The sequence below is a fragment of the Bos indicus genome, chromosome 11 (genome assembly GCF_029378745.1).
Source record: "Bos indicus isolate NIAB-ARS_2022 breed Sahiwal x Tharparkar chromosome 11, NIAB-ARS_B.indTharparkar_mat_pri_1.0, whole genome shotgun sequence".
In the NCBI taxonomy this organism is placed as follows: Eukaryota; Metazoa; Chordata; class Mammalia; order Artiodactyla; family Bovidae; genus Bos; species Bos indicus.
The window spans coordinates 100,005,442-100,022,232 of record NC_091770.1 but is presented as its reverse complement, the minus strand read 5'-3'; the positions used below and the strand labels follow the sequence as shown (position 1 = coordinate 100,022,232).

At 41.1% G+C, this 16,791-nt stretch overlaps 1 protein-coding gene across 10 annotated transcripts in view; it reads left to right on the top strand.

Moving 5' to 3' along the window:
• Nucleotides 1–16,791, top strand: part of FNBP1 (formin binding protein 1) — a 135,753-nt gene that overhangs the window by 94,033 nt on the left and 24,929 nt on the right. For 4 of the 10 annotated variants that reach the window (XM_019971018.2, XM_070799423.1, XM_070799424.1 and 1 more), the window contains exons 7-9: nucleotides 9,317–9,445; nucleotides 11,119–11,265; nucleotides 13,255–13,452. In XM_019971018.2, coding sequence (XP_019826577.2) covers nucleotides 9,317–9,445; nucleotides 11,119–11,265; nucleotides 13,255–13,452 — 474 coding nt within the window. Of the gene's footprint in view, nucleotides 1–9,316; nucleotides 9,446–11,118; nucleotides 11,266–13,254; nucleotides 13,453–14,404; nucleotides 14,588–16,791 lie in introns of all 10 variants that reach the window. The other 6 variants (XM_070799419.1, XM_019971012.2, XM_019971013.2 and 3 more) reach the window with 3 other exon arrangements.

Below are 16,791 nucleotides of genomic sequence, written 5' to 3'. Positions count from 1 at the left end.
CTCCAACAAAAACTCACAGCACTCTGTCTGAATAGGAATTTTTAAATGCATTCTTAGTCTTGAACTGAAAATGTATTCTAGATGCAAGAGTTTGCTGGGAAATTGAAACAATGCCATCTATCATACAATAACATTACTCCAGACAGAGAGCTCCTTCTCTTCTTTGTTAATGCCCCTTCTACTATACCTCTCAGGGCAGTGTGTGTGTGTGTGTGTGTGTGTGTGTGTGTGTGTGTGTACCTCAAAGACAAACCTTCCTGCTTCAGTCTTTCACTGTTTCTGGAATTCTGCATAGAATTTGTCTCTTTCACTAAGCTTTTTAGCAAACTAAACCATAACTTCATCACTTTCAAAAGTGATCATTAGTGATGGGGTTTTTTTAATAATAATGAAGGTATGTTGTAAATACTGCTTTGGAAACTTAAACAAATTAAATCACATAGAGCTTTCACTTTCCCTTATTCAATACTCTTTCAAATTATTTTTTCTTCCAAGCCACACAATTTTCTTGTTGTTCAGCTGCTCAGTCATGTCTGATTCTTTGCAACCTCATGGATTGCAGCATATCAGGCTTCGCTGTCCTTCACCATCTCCTGGAGCTTGCTCAAACTCAGGTTCATTGTGTCCGTGATGCATCCAACCATCTCATCCTCTGTCACCCCCTTTTCTTCCTGCCTTCAATGTTTCCCAGCATCAGGGTCTTTTCCAATAAGTCGCCACTTTGCAGCAGGTGGCCAAAATATTGGAGCTTCAGCTTCAGCATCAGTCCTTCCAGTGAATATTCAGGATTGACTGGTTGGATCTCCTTGCAGTCCAAGGGACTCTCAAGAGTGTTCCCTAGCACCACAATTCAAAAGCATCAATTCTTCGGTGCTCAGCTTTCTTTATGGTCCAACTCTCACATCCATACTTGACTACTGGAAACACCACAGCTTTGACTATACAGACCTTTGTTGGCAAAGTAATGTCTCTGCTTTTTAATATGCTGCCTAGGTTTGTCATATCTTTTCTACCAAGGAGCAAGCGTCTTTTAATTTCATGGCTGCAGTCACCATCTGCAGTGATTCTGGAGCCCAAGAAAATTAAGTCTGTTACTGTTTCCATTATTTCCCCATCTATTTGCCATGAAATGATGGGACTGGATGCCACGACCTTCATTTTTTGAATGTTGAATTTTGAGCCAGCTTTTTCACTCTCCTCTTTAACCTTCATCAAGAGGCTCTTTAGTTCCTCTTTGCTTTCTGCCGTGAGGGTGATGTCATCTGCATACCTGAGGTTATTGGCAATTCTCCTGGCAATCTTGATTCCAGCTTATACTTCTCCCAGCCTGGCATTTCGCATGATGTATATACAATAGGCTAAATAAGCAGGGTGCTATGCAATAGTATGACATACAATTAATCAGTTACATTACTGGACATTTGTCTCAAATTATTAGGGTTAGTGGATTTCTTTATGAACATTGAAGATTATTTCATTAGGACAAATTCCCAGAAGAAGAATTGCTAAGTCAAAGACTAGGGTGAAATCAGTTTTGCTTCTAATCATTAACTAATGTTAGAGAAATTCAGTCTAGCAGTTAGAGGTTTCAGTGATTCTTAAAAGAGTGCTATTTTTCTGATCTCAGAAATACCTATTGGAACTTCCCTGATGGTCCAGTGGTTAAGACTCTGTGCTTCCATCATAGGGGGATGGGTTTGATCCCTGGTCAGGGCACTAAGATGCCGGGTGGCACAGCAAAATTAGGAAATTTAAAAAATAAAATACTTAGGGCTTCCCTGGTGGCTCAGTGGTAAAGAATCCACCTGCCAACGCAGGAGACGTGGATTCTACCCCTGGTCTGGGAAGACCCCACATGCCACAGAGCAGCTGAGCCCCAACTACTGAGTCCACATGCCCTAAAGCCCGGGCTCCGCAACAAGAGAAGCCACAGCAGTGAGAAGCCTGCACACGGCAACGAAGAGTAGCCCCTGCTCGCTGCAACTAGAAAAAAGTCCGCACAGCTGTGAAGACCCAGCACAGCCAAACAAACAAACCAACCTAAAAAACAGGTTATAATATCCTTGTATGCCATGAAAACGTGTGCATTTCTTCCCATTAACCTGGCCACATCCCAAAGGCAAGGTGCTCCAGTCGCCGGAGCTGCTGGTGACTCTGAGACACACCAACTTTGCCAGCTGTTGACTAGCGATCCTTATAGCATGGTGGTATCATTCATTTAGTGATGCCCTTGCTGCTGTGTTCTTGGAACTTTCACCAGAAAGTTCCCGAGGCTGCTCTACCTCCTCTCCATGTCACCTGAGGTCCTGTTGTCAGTGTTACCAGTGATTATCAGAAAATGGGACGTGCAGGGACTTTTACTTTCTACACCGTACAATTTTATAAATTTGAATTAGTTACCACAAGCATATTTTTGTAATCAGGTGAAAAAAAAAAGAACTGATGAAGATGGAGAGAAGTCAGATAACCCAGATTATAAAACTGGTGTGTTTAATTTTATCTATGACATGAAGTCAGCAGCTCAGGTAGTTGCAGAAGCGTGAGGCGAGAGCCAGGTGCCCTGCCGCATTCTTGCTGTGCCTCCAGGCCAGGCTGTGTGCCCTTTTGGAATGCTGTATGCTGGTTTCCGGGGCTGATGGTTAGGCCATCTGCCCCCTAAGTGGAGCTGCTGCAAGTTGCTGGCTATTGAATAATAAATATGGGCAGCCTTAGCTGTGGTGCAGAATAGTAAATTCAGAATACAATCTTGATTTAGCCTCCCCTTTCTTCCTGGCCTAAAATACAATTGGTTTCTCATCATGCTGAGAGTTCCTTGAACTGCAAAGAGATCAAACGTGTTGATCCTAATGGAAGTCAACCCCGAATATTCACTGGAAGGACTGATGCTGAAACTGAAGCTCCAATAATTTGGCCACCTGATGAAAAGAGACAACTCATTCGAAAAGACCCTGATGCTGGGAAAGATTGAAGGCAAAAGAAGAGAGTGGCAGAGGCTGAGATGGTTAGATAGCGTCACTGCCTCAGTGGACATGAATTGGAGCAAACCCCGGGAGATAGTGGAGCACAGAGGAGCCTGGTGTGCTGCCGTCCATGGGGTCTCGAAGAGATGGACACGACTGAGCGACTGAACAGCAACATGATGATGATGAAATAAAATATTGGAAGTCCAACTTCTCCAGAAGATACTTACTGCTGTTGGAACTACGACTGATGAAACCCTCTACATTGTGTTCCCCCAATTTTTGGTAATCGAGGAGGGCCTTTCTAAGTTCTTATATTACATACTCCAACCCAAGGGAAAAAATGACTTTTCAAAGCTCTGAGTTCTTCTGCAATGAATAGTTTGTCATTTAAGGAACAGCAATGGATACAGTTCTGAGAAGTCTGAGGACATGTTCAAAAAATTAATATATCTCATGAGACTTCCCTGATGGTCCAGCGGTTATGAATCTGCCTGCCACTGCAGGGGACACAGGTTCGATCCCTGGTCTGGGAACTAAGATCCCCCACACATGCATGCTCAGTTGCTTCGGTCATGTCCAACTCTTTGTGACCCTACAGGCCATAGCCTGCCAGGCTGCCTGGGATTCTCCAGGCATGGATACTGGAGTGGGTTGCGATGCCCTTCTCCACGGGAAATTCCCGATCCAGGGATCGAACCTGCATCTCCTACATTGGCAGGGGGGTTGTTTACCACTAGCGCCACCTGGAAAGCCCAAGATCCCTCATTCCACAGCTCCTGAAGGGGCATGCACTGGAGTCCTCGAGCCACGACAAGAGAAGCCGTGTTACGCTTCATTATGTATATGAGTTAGGGTATAGGGATCAAACTTGTCGATCCTAAAAGAAATCAACCCTGAACATTCATTGAAAGGACTGATGCTGAAGCTGAAACTCCAATACTTTGGCCACCTGATGTGAAGAGCTGACTCATTGGAAAAGACCCTGATGCTGGGAAAGATTGAAGGCAGGAGGAGAAGGGGACGACAGAGGATGAGATGTTGGATGGCATCACCGACTCAATGGACATGAGTTTGAGTAAACTCTGGGAGTTGGTGATGGACAGGGAAGCCTGGCGTGCTGCAGTCCACGGGGTGGCAAAGAGTCGGACACGACTGAGTGACTGAACTGAGCTGATGTATATGAATAGAACCAGTCTGTATTTATTCATTTCGTTAAAAGGTCAAAAGCCATAAGAAGTACTGGTAAAATATGTGAGGGTATAACATAGTAAGAAAATCTACGACGTTCCCCATATGAAAGTAAACACATCCCTTAGTACGGCTCATTTTCTCTGTTTATGATGACTGAGACTCAGCCAGCAGTATTCTTTTCTTAATGAATTGAACAGGAAGTAGCTGCACATTTTGGCCATGTTGATCATCTAAATTTAACTAACTAAATGGATTATAGTATTTTTGTCTTTAAACCCATTAGGATTTAGAAGCATTGGGCTGCAGCTTGGTTTCTAAAATATTGTTTCCTTTATTTAGAAACTGTAACTCTGACCTTTGAAGCAGATGTCGATAAAACAATGTTAAGAATTACCAAGCAGTGAAGTCACACTTAAGTGATACATACTTAGGCCAATTTGGATTTATTTGGGGAGATTCCCAAGGATTTGTTAAAGAAATTCCACAGTTCAAGCTCAGTCTTTCTGACTGACGGTGAAAGTGGTGTAGCGCTTATTTAAAGATCTCTGTGACTTATGGCCTCAGGCAATTGTGGTCATTCTGGACTTTTTTAGAATATTATCTCTAAATTCTGTAACTCTGACTCGTTAAAAAAAAAAAAAAATCCTCTGAACTTCTCTCTGCCCCACAGTAATGTTGCCACAAGATGCTTTATCTTTTATTCTTAGAATGGGAACTTGAATGAAAAGAAATAGCTGATGGTCTTACTGAGGATGGAAATACTGTACCTCTTTAAGATAACAGTTGCTATTTTTAGACAGACTTACAAAGAGCTGGGAAATGGTGATGCTTCTAATCTTCACGCAGCCTTAGGCATGAGGAGATGCACTCTCGAAAATATCTAGTTATTTAGCAGTTTCTCCAAATAAGTTTTCGAAAATACTTTTAAAAGCATATTTGTAATAATGAGTAACTGACTCAGCCCTGTTGTTTGAGAGAGACTCTTGAAGTTCCAGTGCAAAGTAAACATCACAGCTTATGAAACAAAAATAGATTTCCATAGTAAATCTTAGTCAGAACAGTGGCACATTCCTGGGCCTGGAGTTCAACAGTGGGTATTAATTCAAAGCAGCTGGGTCCTGGGATGAGCGTTAAGACAGCCCTGTGTTCCGTCTATGGTCTTGCAGAACGTGATATGCGACGATGTTTTGCTGCTTCTAAGTGTTGCTTTATCTTTTTAGTGACTCAGAGACAGACTGTAGATATACGAAGGCTTTTGCATCCTGAAGGCCAAGATTTTTCTTTTCAGAAAACTGCCCAAGACGTAATGCTTCTTTCACAAAGGGTAGACCAGTTCCTTCCCTCTGGAGTCTGTTTTCTTCCGTGCTCTCACTTTCCAGGCTGGACTTTATCCATGCTCTTCTTTATCTCAGTTTCTTCCGTAGCTTACGTGTAGCAGTCACCAAGCTGTATTTAGGGATTACAGCGTATGGGGCATTGCGAAACAATGAGTTGATAGGCTTATTAAAGCAATTTTGGGCTCCCCTGGTGACTCACTGGTAAAGAATCCGCCTGCCAATGCAGGAGATCTGAGTTCAGTCCCTGGGTCGGGAAGATCCCCTGGAGAAGGAAATGAAATGGCAATCCACTCCAGTGTTCTTGCCTGGGAAATCCCGTGAACAGAGGAGCCTGGTGGGCTGTAGTCCATGGAGTAGCAAGAGAGTCAGACACGAATTAGTGACTAAACAACAACAGAAAGTAATTATCTAGACAAAGCAAAAACATTAGAGATTCTGGGGAGTTCAGAGGAAGGAGGGTAACAGGCCCTTCCAGTCAGGTGGTCCTGGGGCACCTCCAACAGGCTCGCCTCCTGTTCTCATGAGTGAAATATTCCACAGTCGTTATGATGGATGGATTGTCAGGAAGCATTGATCTGCTTATGTGGGCTGTGTGTGTGTGTGTGTGTACACGCACACATACGTGCATATTTAATGATGACATTCTGATCCTTGTTTCAGAACTAAGCTATATTCAGTGTTCACCAAGTTGGATCATTTCTCCAAAATAAATCAGGAGATGCTCCACCTTGGTACTCTTCATTTATAAAAGAGATGAAGGAACCTGCCTGCCCTGGGGATTTTCTGACTTTTTTCTGAAGAAGGTTTGTGAATGAAGTAGTGAGTTTTTTAGAAATGGCTGGGTGGGGGGGGACGGAGGTGGGGGTCTACCTGGGAATTTCCTTGGTGGTGGGTTGTCATTGTCGCTTTTTTTCCATAGTCCTAGCAGAGTGAGACATGATAAAACTCTAGGTAACTGCAAGAGTTAAAAGGGTTTTTGAGTTGGTTGCATCACGGAAACAGATGGAGTGCACGTAGGTGGGGAGGCTACTGTTTAAACGGAGGGGGGTTACTGTGTATTGGAAGGGCATGGATTTTACAGGGAAGCTGGGGACTGGCTAATACATGTACTGGGGAGCACAGTAAAGCGGAAGCCGAAGCATATGGTCAGGAAGGGCGTTAAGAGGCCGCTGACAAAGAGGAAGAACGTGGCAGCTGGACTAATAACGGAGGGGAGATGAGACGTTGGTAAATTGGGTTTTAAGTACCTAAAAGTCTTAAGAAACTAAGAAATCTCAGGTAATAAGGAAATCAGTTTGGAAATGTTAATATTGATACCTGCACTAGGGAAGTGTTTACCGAGAAACAGAGAAAGGAATGAAGGAAGCAGGTCTGAATGACCCCCGTGGCTTCACAGATACAGAGATGAGCGAAGTGTGTCACGGAAGTGAAATCAGGTTAAGCCTTCAAGTCACAGAGGCAGGAAACCAATAAAGGACTTTGAGATGCAAAGAAACCGACCTGGAACCAGCGACCAGACAGAGGGTAGGACAGACAGACAACTCCAACCTTTTTTCTTCGTGTTGGCATTTGAATGGTTCTCTGTTTTTTATCTTAAAAAAAAAAACAGTTTCAGTAAAACAAAGCAAAACAAGCAGACAAGAGTTGTCTTGGTTGCGTTGGAACAAGGCCCTTCTCCTGTTGTGTTCTTGGCTTGGTGTGGTAAGTTTGCCAAGCACACAAGCCAAGCCATCTCTTCACCTGGCAGGAGGCAGTTCTTGCCCTGCATGGACCTCAGATCGTCTTAGAGATTCATGAGATTATATTTATCAAGGCTCCTCCAAGGAATCTGAGGAGCTAATACCAGCATAACAATCGTTGGTATTGTTTGTGTGTAATTAACCAAAATATGAATTAAAAGAGAGAAACAAATTTAGGAGTTCTATTATTATTTAGGAGAAAAGCAATGCAATAAAACATTGGAAAAGACCCTGATACTGGGAAAGGTTGAAGGCAGGAGAGAAGGGGGCGACAGAGGATGAAATAGTTGGATGGCATCACTGACTCCATGGACATTAGTTTGAGCAAACTCCAGGAGATAGTGAAGGACAGGGAAGCCTGGTGTGCTATAGTCCATGGGGTCACGAAGAGTCAGACACAACTGAGCAACTGAAAGACACACACACAAGGCTCAAAGAGGACTCCATACTTAGTGCTGCTTTAAAATATGTTCTGAAAAAAACCATAGTGGAGGGTTTTAGAAAGACCCCTATAGATTAGTGGTTCACATGTCTTTTTAATTCATGAACTCTTTTGATAATTGGATAAAAAATATTATGGATCCCCTGTCCCTGACTCAAAAAATAAAAAATAGGATCAGAGGTTCCCATGAGGGAACCTAAATCTTGGTAATAAATATGTGAATTGGGCCAAGTGTAGACAATAAAGAATGTTGGTACGTTTCAAACTAGAAAGTAGTGCCGCGTTAAGGCAATAATGGTGGGGTTTGTGAAAATCGAAGTGTAGTTGATGAGTTGGATAGATAGCATCACCCACTCAACAGAAATGAATTTGAGCAAACTCCAGGAGATAACGAAGGACAGAGGACCGTAGCATGCTGCAGTCCATGGGGTCGCAAAGAATCGGACACGACTTATTGAATGAACAGCAACAGAAGTTGTTTTATAATATTATGTTAGTTTCAGGTGTTGGCTATATTTCCCTGTGCTATACAGTATACCCTTGTTGCTTGTCTATTATAAATATAGTAGTTTGAATTGTTAGTCTCCTACCCGTAATTTGTCCCTCTCCCTTGTGATAATCACAAGTTTGTTTTCTATATCTGTGAGTCTGATAATCATTTGTAATATTTTTTTCTTAGATTCCACCTGTAAGTGATCTCCTACAGTATTTGTCTTTCTCTATCTGACTTATTTCACTAAGCATAATAGTCCCTAGGTCCATTCATGTTACCACACATGGAAGTGTTTCATTCTTTATTATGGCTGAGTAATATTCCATTAGTGTTCCAAGACATAGCTCAGATGGTAAAGAATCTGCCTGCAATGTAGGAGACCCGGTTTTGATCCCTGGGTCGGGAAGATCCCCTGGAGAAGGAAATGGCAACCCACTCCAGTATTCTAGGCTGGAGAATCCCATGGACAAGGAGCCTGGCGAGTCACAGTCCATGGGGTGGCAAAGAGTTGGACACGACTGAGCGACTAACACACAATATTCCATTGTGTATGTATATCATATCTTCCTAATCCATTCATCTGTTGGTGGGCGCTTGAGTTGCTTCTCTGACTTGACTGTTGTAAATAGTGCCACTATGAACACGGGGGTGCACATATCTATTTTTCTGGATGTACACTCAGGAGTGGACTTGCTGGATCATATGGTAGTTCTGTTTTTATTTTTTTGAGGAACCTGCATATTGTTTTCCATAGGGGCTGTACCAATTCACAGTGTACAAGGGTTCCCTTTTCTCTACATCCTCACCAACATTTGTTATTTGTAAACTTTTCCTAATAGCCATTTTGACAGGTGCAAGGCGATAGTTCACTGTTGTTTTGATTTGCATTTCTCTAATAGTTTGTGATATCGAGCATCTTTTCATGTGCCTATTGGCCATCTGTGGGTCTTCTTTGGAGAAATGTGTCTTCAAGTCTTCTGCCCTATTTTGGATTGGGTTGTTTAAACAATTTTCAAAAAAAACCAGCACCTGGTAAATAGAATATGTTTGAGGAAAATGTGACACCCCCTCCCCCGAGTCCCTCCAGTTTGTAATCCTAAGCTTTTATATATTATGTATAAACATGGGAAGTTCTCATTTTTTGCCTTAAGGCACGACAGCAAGCTCAAACGCGTCATCAAATGGCAGAGGACAGCAAAACAGATTACTCATCAATTCTACAGAAATTCAACCACGAGCAGCATGAATATTACCACACTCACGTTCCCAATATCTTTCAGGTAAGTGATTCAGCTCTCTCAGATTTGCTTGGTTTAGAAACACGTTACTTGGAATCATGATTTCCAAGTATTTATAGCATTCTAAATTTCCTCTAACTCAAATCACTTTAAAAAAAAATTTCAGATTAAGCACATACTGACATTAAGATGAAACGTAACATGAATTTCAAGATTAATCAATAGACTTTGTAAGTTTCCTTAGTTTGACCCTGCAACCATTCTTGGTCAGACTTAGAACTGTGATTCTTACATTAACGCTCTTTTTGCTAAAAGGACCATTCTGCTTACAAAAATGCCAAACTCACCTTTAGGAGTCAGAGCAACATGAAGACAGTTGTAGGATTTGAGCAGATGACTGTGAACATTGGGGTGCATGTATCTGTTGGAATTAATGTTTTCTTTTTTTTTTTTCTGGATATATACCCAGGAGTAGATCATATGGTAGCTCTGTTTTTATTTTTTGAGGAACCTGCATACTGCTTTCAAAGGGCTACACCAATTTGCGTTCCCACCATCAGTGTACAAGGGTTCTCTTTTCTCTGTATCCTCACCAACATTTGTTTTTGTAGACTTTTCCTGATAGCCGTTTTGACAGGTGTGAAGTGATAGCTCACTGTTGTTTTGATAGTCCTGTTGTCTTTCCTTTGGACTGTTTTTCTCTGGGCTACTCTAAGTTGTCAAGAATAGTGTGAGAGAGGATACATGATGCTGTTCTCCCACTATGGGAATTTTTTACAACTTCAACTTCCACTGTAGAAAAAATAACAAAAATGTGTACCCTGGTGTCTACACAGCAAACAAGAACTTCCAGCTTGCGAAGGAGAGGGTGAGACAAATTGAGAGGGTAGCAATGAGGCATACACATTACCATATGTAAAACAGATAGGAAGTGGGAATTTGCTGTATGATGCAGGGAGCTCAACGAGGCAGTCTATGGCAACCTGGAAGGATGGTGGGGGGGGTTGGGAGGGAGGTTCAAGAAGGAGGAGACAAATGTATACTTATGGCTGATTCACATTGTTGTATGGCAGAAATCAGCACAATATTGTAAAGCAATTATCCTCAATTAAAAAGAAATAAAACAAAAACAAAAACAAAAAAAAACACCCAACTTGTAGAAGGAAGGTACACTAGTTAATCTCAGCCTGTGTTGGGTCAAGGCAGTTAACCTGGATGCCATGCTTTTGGTAAAGGATGAAACAGTGGCTCAAAGATGGAGGAAATATTTGAAATCCATTAACTGAACTGAACTGAACCAAATGGTATTAATAGTAAAACTACCTGCATTTCAGGTTCTTACTGAAATGGGAATGGAATTGTGTAAAGTGTACATTTAGACAGCCTCACAGTTAGTAAAGTATGTGTCCAGCTGGCTAAAGTAGAAGCACAACAAATTTATGGTTGCTTTAACTCTAACCTTTTTTTATTTGTTTTTGGCCACCTCGAGCGTCATGAAGGAATCTTAGTTCCCTGACCAGGGATCAAACTCCTGCCCACAGTAGTGGAAGGGCAGAGTTTTAACCACTGGACTGCCAGGGAAGTCCCTAACTCGAACCTTTTTGTAGGCCTATTTCCCTCCTAGAGAATTTTTTAGAGGTAACAACGCTGCCAAAAAACAACTTCTTTAAATAGTAGTAAACCAAACTAATTTTATGCAAACTCTAATGTTGCAGAAAATACAAGAGATGGAGGAGAGGAGGATAGTGAGAATGGGAGAATCAGTGAAGACATACGCAGAGCTGGACCGGCAGGTGATTCCTATCATTGGGAAATGCTTGGATGAAATCGTAAAGGCAGCCGAGTCAATTGATCCGAAAAATGTAAGTACTATAGTTTGGACTTAATGTATAACTGTGGTTCCATTATTTCCCTGTCCCTTCCCACAGTGACCATATTCAGTCATCTGAGAGTAGTTGCTTTCAGTGGTCACAAGTACTTTTCAACAATGGCAATACCTTTTCAGAGTTTTTTAAATTCAGCCCTCCGTGTTTTGGATTTAGTGTGGTCCCTGGCGCATTTGGGACTGTGGATGTTAGTATAAGTTTTGTTGTCACTGTTTAGTCACTAAGTCGTGTTTGACTCTTTTGCATCCCCAAGGACTGTAGCCCCCCATGTTCCTCTGTCCTTGAGATTTCTCAGGCAAGAATACTGGAGTGGGTTGCCATTTCCTTCTCCAGGGGATCTTCCTGACCCAGGGACTGAACCACGTCTCCTGCTTGGCAGGTAGATTCTTTACTGCTGAGCCACCAGAGAAGCCTGAGAGGGTAGGTTTAGGTTCATGTAACCATGACAAGAGAGTGTCTTAAGAGTTTGTTTTTCCTCCCACATGAAGATGTCTGCCAGGCAGAGCGTCCAACCACGGTGTGGGCAAATGATCTGCAAATCCTCAGGAATTCAGGCTTCTCCTAGTTCACAACTTTTGATGATATGACTTTCAAACTCAACATGGCTTCCATAGCTCCAGCCATCACATCCAAATTCCATAAAGCATTATATAGAGAAGAGTCCACACTATCTATTTAAAGAAGCTTTCTAAAATTGCTCACTGTGCTTCTGCCTACATCTCAGAGATCTCAGAAGTCAAAACTTAGTCCTGGGGCCACTTCCTGCTGTACAGAAGGCTGGAGAGTGAAGCTTTTTTGCTGGGTGGCCGTGTGCTCAGCTTAACATCAGGGTTCTTATTACTCAGAAGGAAGGATGATTGGCTCTTACAAGACAACTGACATCTATGGCACACCTACAAATTCCATGTTAGCTAAAATAGCTACAACAAATTAAAATGTGGGCTCATGGTAGAAAGTTGAGATCTTTCCAAATTGTCTTCTCTAATAGATTTTTCTTTTTTAATCAGATATCATTGAGTTAGAATTTTATTACAAGTCACAGGTGCTTTTGTAATACTTTAACTGTACATCTATCTATCTTGGACACGATGGTTGTCATTTCCTTACCCATTGGTCTTCATCATCTGACCCCGAAAAGACTCTGAACTCAAAGTTCCTAGCAGGGGGACACCACAGAGTAGGCAGTCAGTTCCCTCATTTATTCAGCTAATAATTATTCTATCATTATCATCAGGCATCATCCAGGTGCTAGGGATGCAGTGGAGGAAAAACAGAAGGGAGCTTACATTCTAGTGAACAAATATATATATAAAGGAAAATATTCGATAAATTTTTGAACCACAGTGAACCAAAGAAATTGGAGGGAGCATCTTTTTTTGCCTTGACTTTGTGTATGCCAAATTGCTTTAAGACCTTCTGATGAGAATCAGTTTATATATTATTGCATTTTTCAAGGGAAGGGCTTCCTAGGTGTCTCAGTGGTAAAGAATCTGCCTGCCAAGCAGGAAATGCAGATTCGACCCCTGCATCAGGAAGATCCCTTGGAGAAGGAAATGGCAACCCACTCCAGTACTCTTGCCTAGAAAATCCCATGGACAGAGGAGCCTGGAGGGCTGCAGTCCATGGGGTTGCAAAGAGTCAGACATAACTTAGTAACTAAGCAACAACAATTTTTCAAGGGAATTGCATAATAAATGACCCAATTTTTCTGCTTTTTGGCAAAGTTGTTCTTAATATTCATTTCTCTAAATATAGAAAAGTAGTTATTAAAATTATCTTGAAATCTCAACTACATGTATAGCTTTACAAGTTATTCTTTCAAATGATAAAAATATTACTAGAAAAAAATTTGTTACTCAGTATAACTTCCTTAGAATGTCATCTGTGTGAGGGCATCATAGTTCAGTGTGTGGAAAGTATTTACATAGATTGGAACATATTTGTGTGTGATGGGTATCATTGCAGGATTCACAGCTGGTCGTAGAAGCTTATAAGTCTGGGTTCGAGCCTCCAGGAGACATTGAATTTGAGGATTACACTCAGCCTATGAAACGCACTGTGTCAGATAACAGCCTTTCAAATTCCAGAGGAGAAGGCAAATCAGAGCTCAAATTTGGTGGCAAATCCAAAGGAAAGTTATGGCCATTCATCAAAAAAAATAAGGTACTGATGACTGGACCCAGTGTGATATGAGTGTTACAAGGTGTGGAGATGTTCACTCTGTCTTTTAGTCTTTAAAGGAATGAAGATTTTTAAGCTCGTAGTTTCAGAATGCAAACAGAAGGCTAGTGTGCTGTTTTGTTTTAAGGCAATCTCTCTCTTCGGTGGTGGTACCTTGGCCATGGCCATTTGTCTTATTTCAGATGCACTTATCACCTGCACCGTGTCACCCACACTAACAGACTACTGACCTCTGGCCGTTTCGCATCACGCTTTTCACTCCTAAGTCTCCTAGATTGCTGGTTACCTGGGCTGAGAGAAGGGACGTTGTGCCACATTTCTATAACCATGTATCAGCATCTCTAATCGAAATGGTTTCCATGGATTAACAACTTGGTTTTGAGCTCATGTTAACATATGTATCCATGAACATTTTTTATTTTCTTTCTAGAGTGTGATACGTAGGTGCATGACAGCATTAACCTGGGCATAAAGTGGGTGATCGAGGCGACACGAACCGCTTTAACCTTAGAATAATTTAAAATTTCTTTTTAAGACTGTCTTGCTGTTTTCACAACCTTAGCATTTAAGGACTTTCATTTTCTCCCATCCAGCTGTGTTAGTCTAGGTGGCCTAGAAGTATTTACCCTTCTGGCTTAGACTGGGTTAGGGTACCTAGTTAGAACGGTAGTTTGCATGTCAAAGTCTGCATGAGCTTCTTGTCAGATATTTCTTGCTCTTCTTCTGTTGCTTTACTTACTAAAACTCCCACTTTCACCATATTCTCCATTTAACATGTCCTTCCATGTTTTCCTTTGGACCATGGCCTAAATTTTTAATTGTTTGTGTTTGACTTGCTTTGGATTTCAAATATTATTTGATGCTTATTTTTGTTTTGTGTCTTATCTTCTTGTTTCTGATTTTTTACTGTCACCGCTCCATCTCTTACACGTAGCTTATGTCCCTTTTAACATCCCCCCATCAGCCTCCCCCACCTCCCCCTGCCTCTGCCTCACCCTCTGCTGTTCCCAACGGCCCCCAGTCTCCCAAGCAGCAAAAGGAACCCCTCTCCCATCGCTTCAACGAGTTCATGACCTCCAAACCCAAAATCCACTGCTTCAGGAGTCTAAAGCGTGGGGTAAGTTCTCCTCTCAAGTCCTGTCTCTCTGGTGCGCTTTGGTTGCGTGTTTTGTTCCGCATAACTTAATTTTGTTTGTGAATGACTCCATTGTGTTTTCCCATAACATAAAACAATAAGAACCTATGATTCATTATAGCCGGAAAGAAGAGCCACAGAGAGCACAGAGAGAGCAAAAAAAAAAAAAAAAGAAAAAGAAAAAGGAAGGAAGCAGGATGGATGGAAGGAGAGAGAGGGGAAGCCAGCCAGCCAGAGTTCTTTTTTGTCTCTAATCCATTTTGGTGGGACCTTGCTTCATTTCCTTTCTGAAATATCTAAGTCATTAATATTTTACCTTGATCTAACTAAAAAAAGAAAACTTAAATTCGGTTTCTAAAGCTAGCAACATTTGAAGAGGTGAAAATCACTGCATAGTCAGAAAATATTTGCTTAATAATTACTGAAACAGTGTATAAAGAGGCTACTTCTCTCTGAGCTATGCCTCCAGGTCTGCAGGGAAATGGTATGGGTTACAGGGGTTTCTTTAGCTGTTTTCAGTGAATTTACAAGATGTTGATCAGATATCTGGGAACAGATCTGACTGCATAAGAGCTAGTGCAGTACGTATCTTGAAAGGGTGACGTAACAGCAGCTGACATGTCCTTTGCCAGACTCTGTTCTACGTGCTTATTTAATTCTGTCAACCACCCTATGAATCTAGGTACTAAGATTTCTTTATTTTACTGATAAGCAAACTGGTACCTACAGAGATGAGGCTAGGAAGATATATAGCCGGGATTTAAAGCCAGAGAACCTGTTTATGATCTGAGAGTCTATGTGTTCACACTCAAGAAGAACCTGTTTTATTCTGACTGACTCAGTTTTGCCGTCCTAATTAAGATCGCGTGTGCTTAAGCCACAGGGTTTTATGGAATTGATCAGCAGTCCAAAGCAGATACCAGTTTGGTTTTTCAGAAAAAAATTGGAACAAGGTCATTCATTTGTAGCCACCTGAATAAACCTAAATGGTCAGTCTAAGCCATCCCAAAACACTCTTTATAATGAATAATGGGTAAACAAACATTAAACACATATGTGGTAAGGTTTTCTTTTATTCTGGTCTGTGAGAGTTACAATATGGTTGTAGTGGAGATATGTTCCTTGTAACAAATTTTTTCTTTTCTTTTCCTCTGTGTATAAAAGATGTTTAAAAAAAATAGCTACATTGTTACCTTTTAAAATAAGGGGCAAAACCCTCATTTTTTTATATGCTGATTGCTTTGGTAATGAAATCTGAGTTTTCTGCAAAGAGTATAGTTGGTGGAATTATCCTGTTTTAAGGTTACCCAGCATATCAGGGTAAGAATTCAAATTTAATTTCCTGAAGATTTCAAAAGCGCCTTTGTCAGAAGGCAGAACATAGCTTCAGCAGTGGATGGTGGCTCATGTTGAACTCTATAATTAGATCTCCATTATGCTGGCTTTTAGAATTAATTCTCCATCCATCTCAGCTCCTTGTTCATGGGAGAATCTCCAACAGATGACTATAGGTCGCTATACTAGACTATCAACTAGGAAGCTTTACATTAACTGTAAAACAGTTACCCCACCTCTGCTGCTTCCAAAACCTTTACAGAGCACTCATTTATTATATTTATAAAAATATGTCTGCATTGTCTTTTGTAATCTCATAATGAAAAATGTCGAATATTCATGGTTTTTCACTGTTTGTATATGTATCTATCCCATTCTTCCGTCAACATCACAATCTTGGTGGCAAATGGTTTCTGAAGCATGTTTCATGTGTTCTCTAAATGTTTAGGAAGAGACCAAGAATGTCAGTAATCAATAAGCATAAGAAAAGATGGCTAGGAAAAAAATAAACACTTGAAAACAAAAACAGTGAAGTGAGAAATGGGTTATTTTGATAAATTAAAGGAACGCCCTTCTCTTTAAAAAAAAAAAAAACATAATTAGCAAAATAAATTTTATTTCTTACACCTCAAATCTGTGCTCAGCAAACCTCTATCTTTAAAAGAAACTTCCCAAACGGTGAGTGTGTTTTTGAGAATAAACACACACACACATGAGGCATCAGTAAATAAGTATGAACATATTTTTACTTCTCTCATTTTTAGTTGATCTGTTTTTAGGGTCAGATTTGATGTGCTTTTCTTCAGGAAATAGCAGTGCGAAAAAAGAAAAGGAAATGCATCATAGAAGTA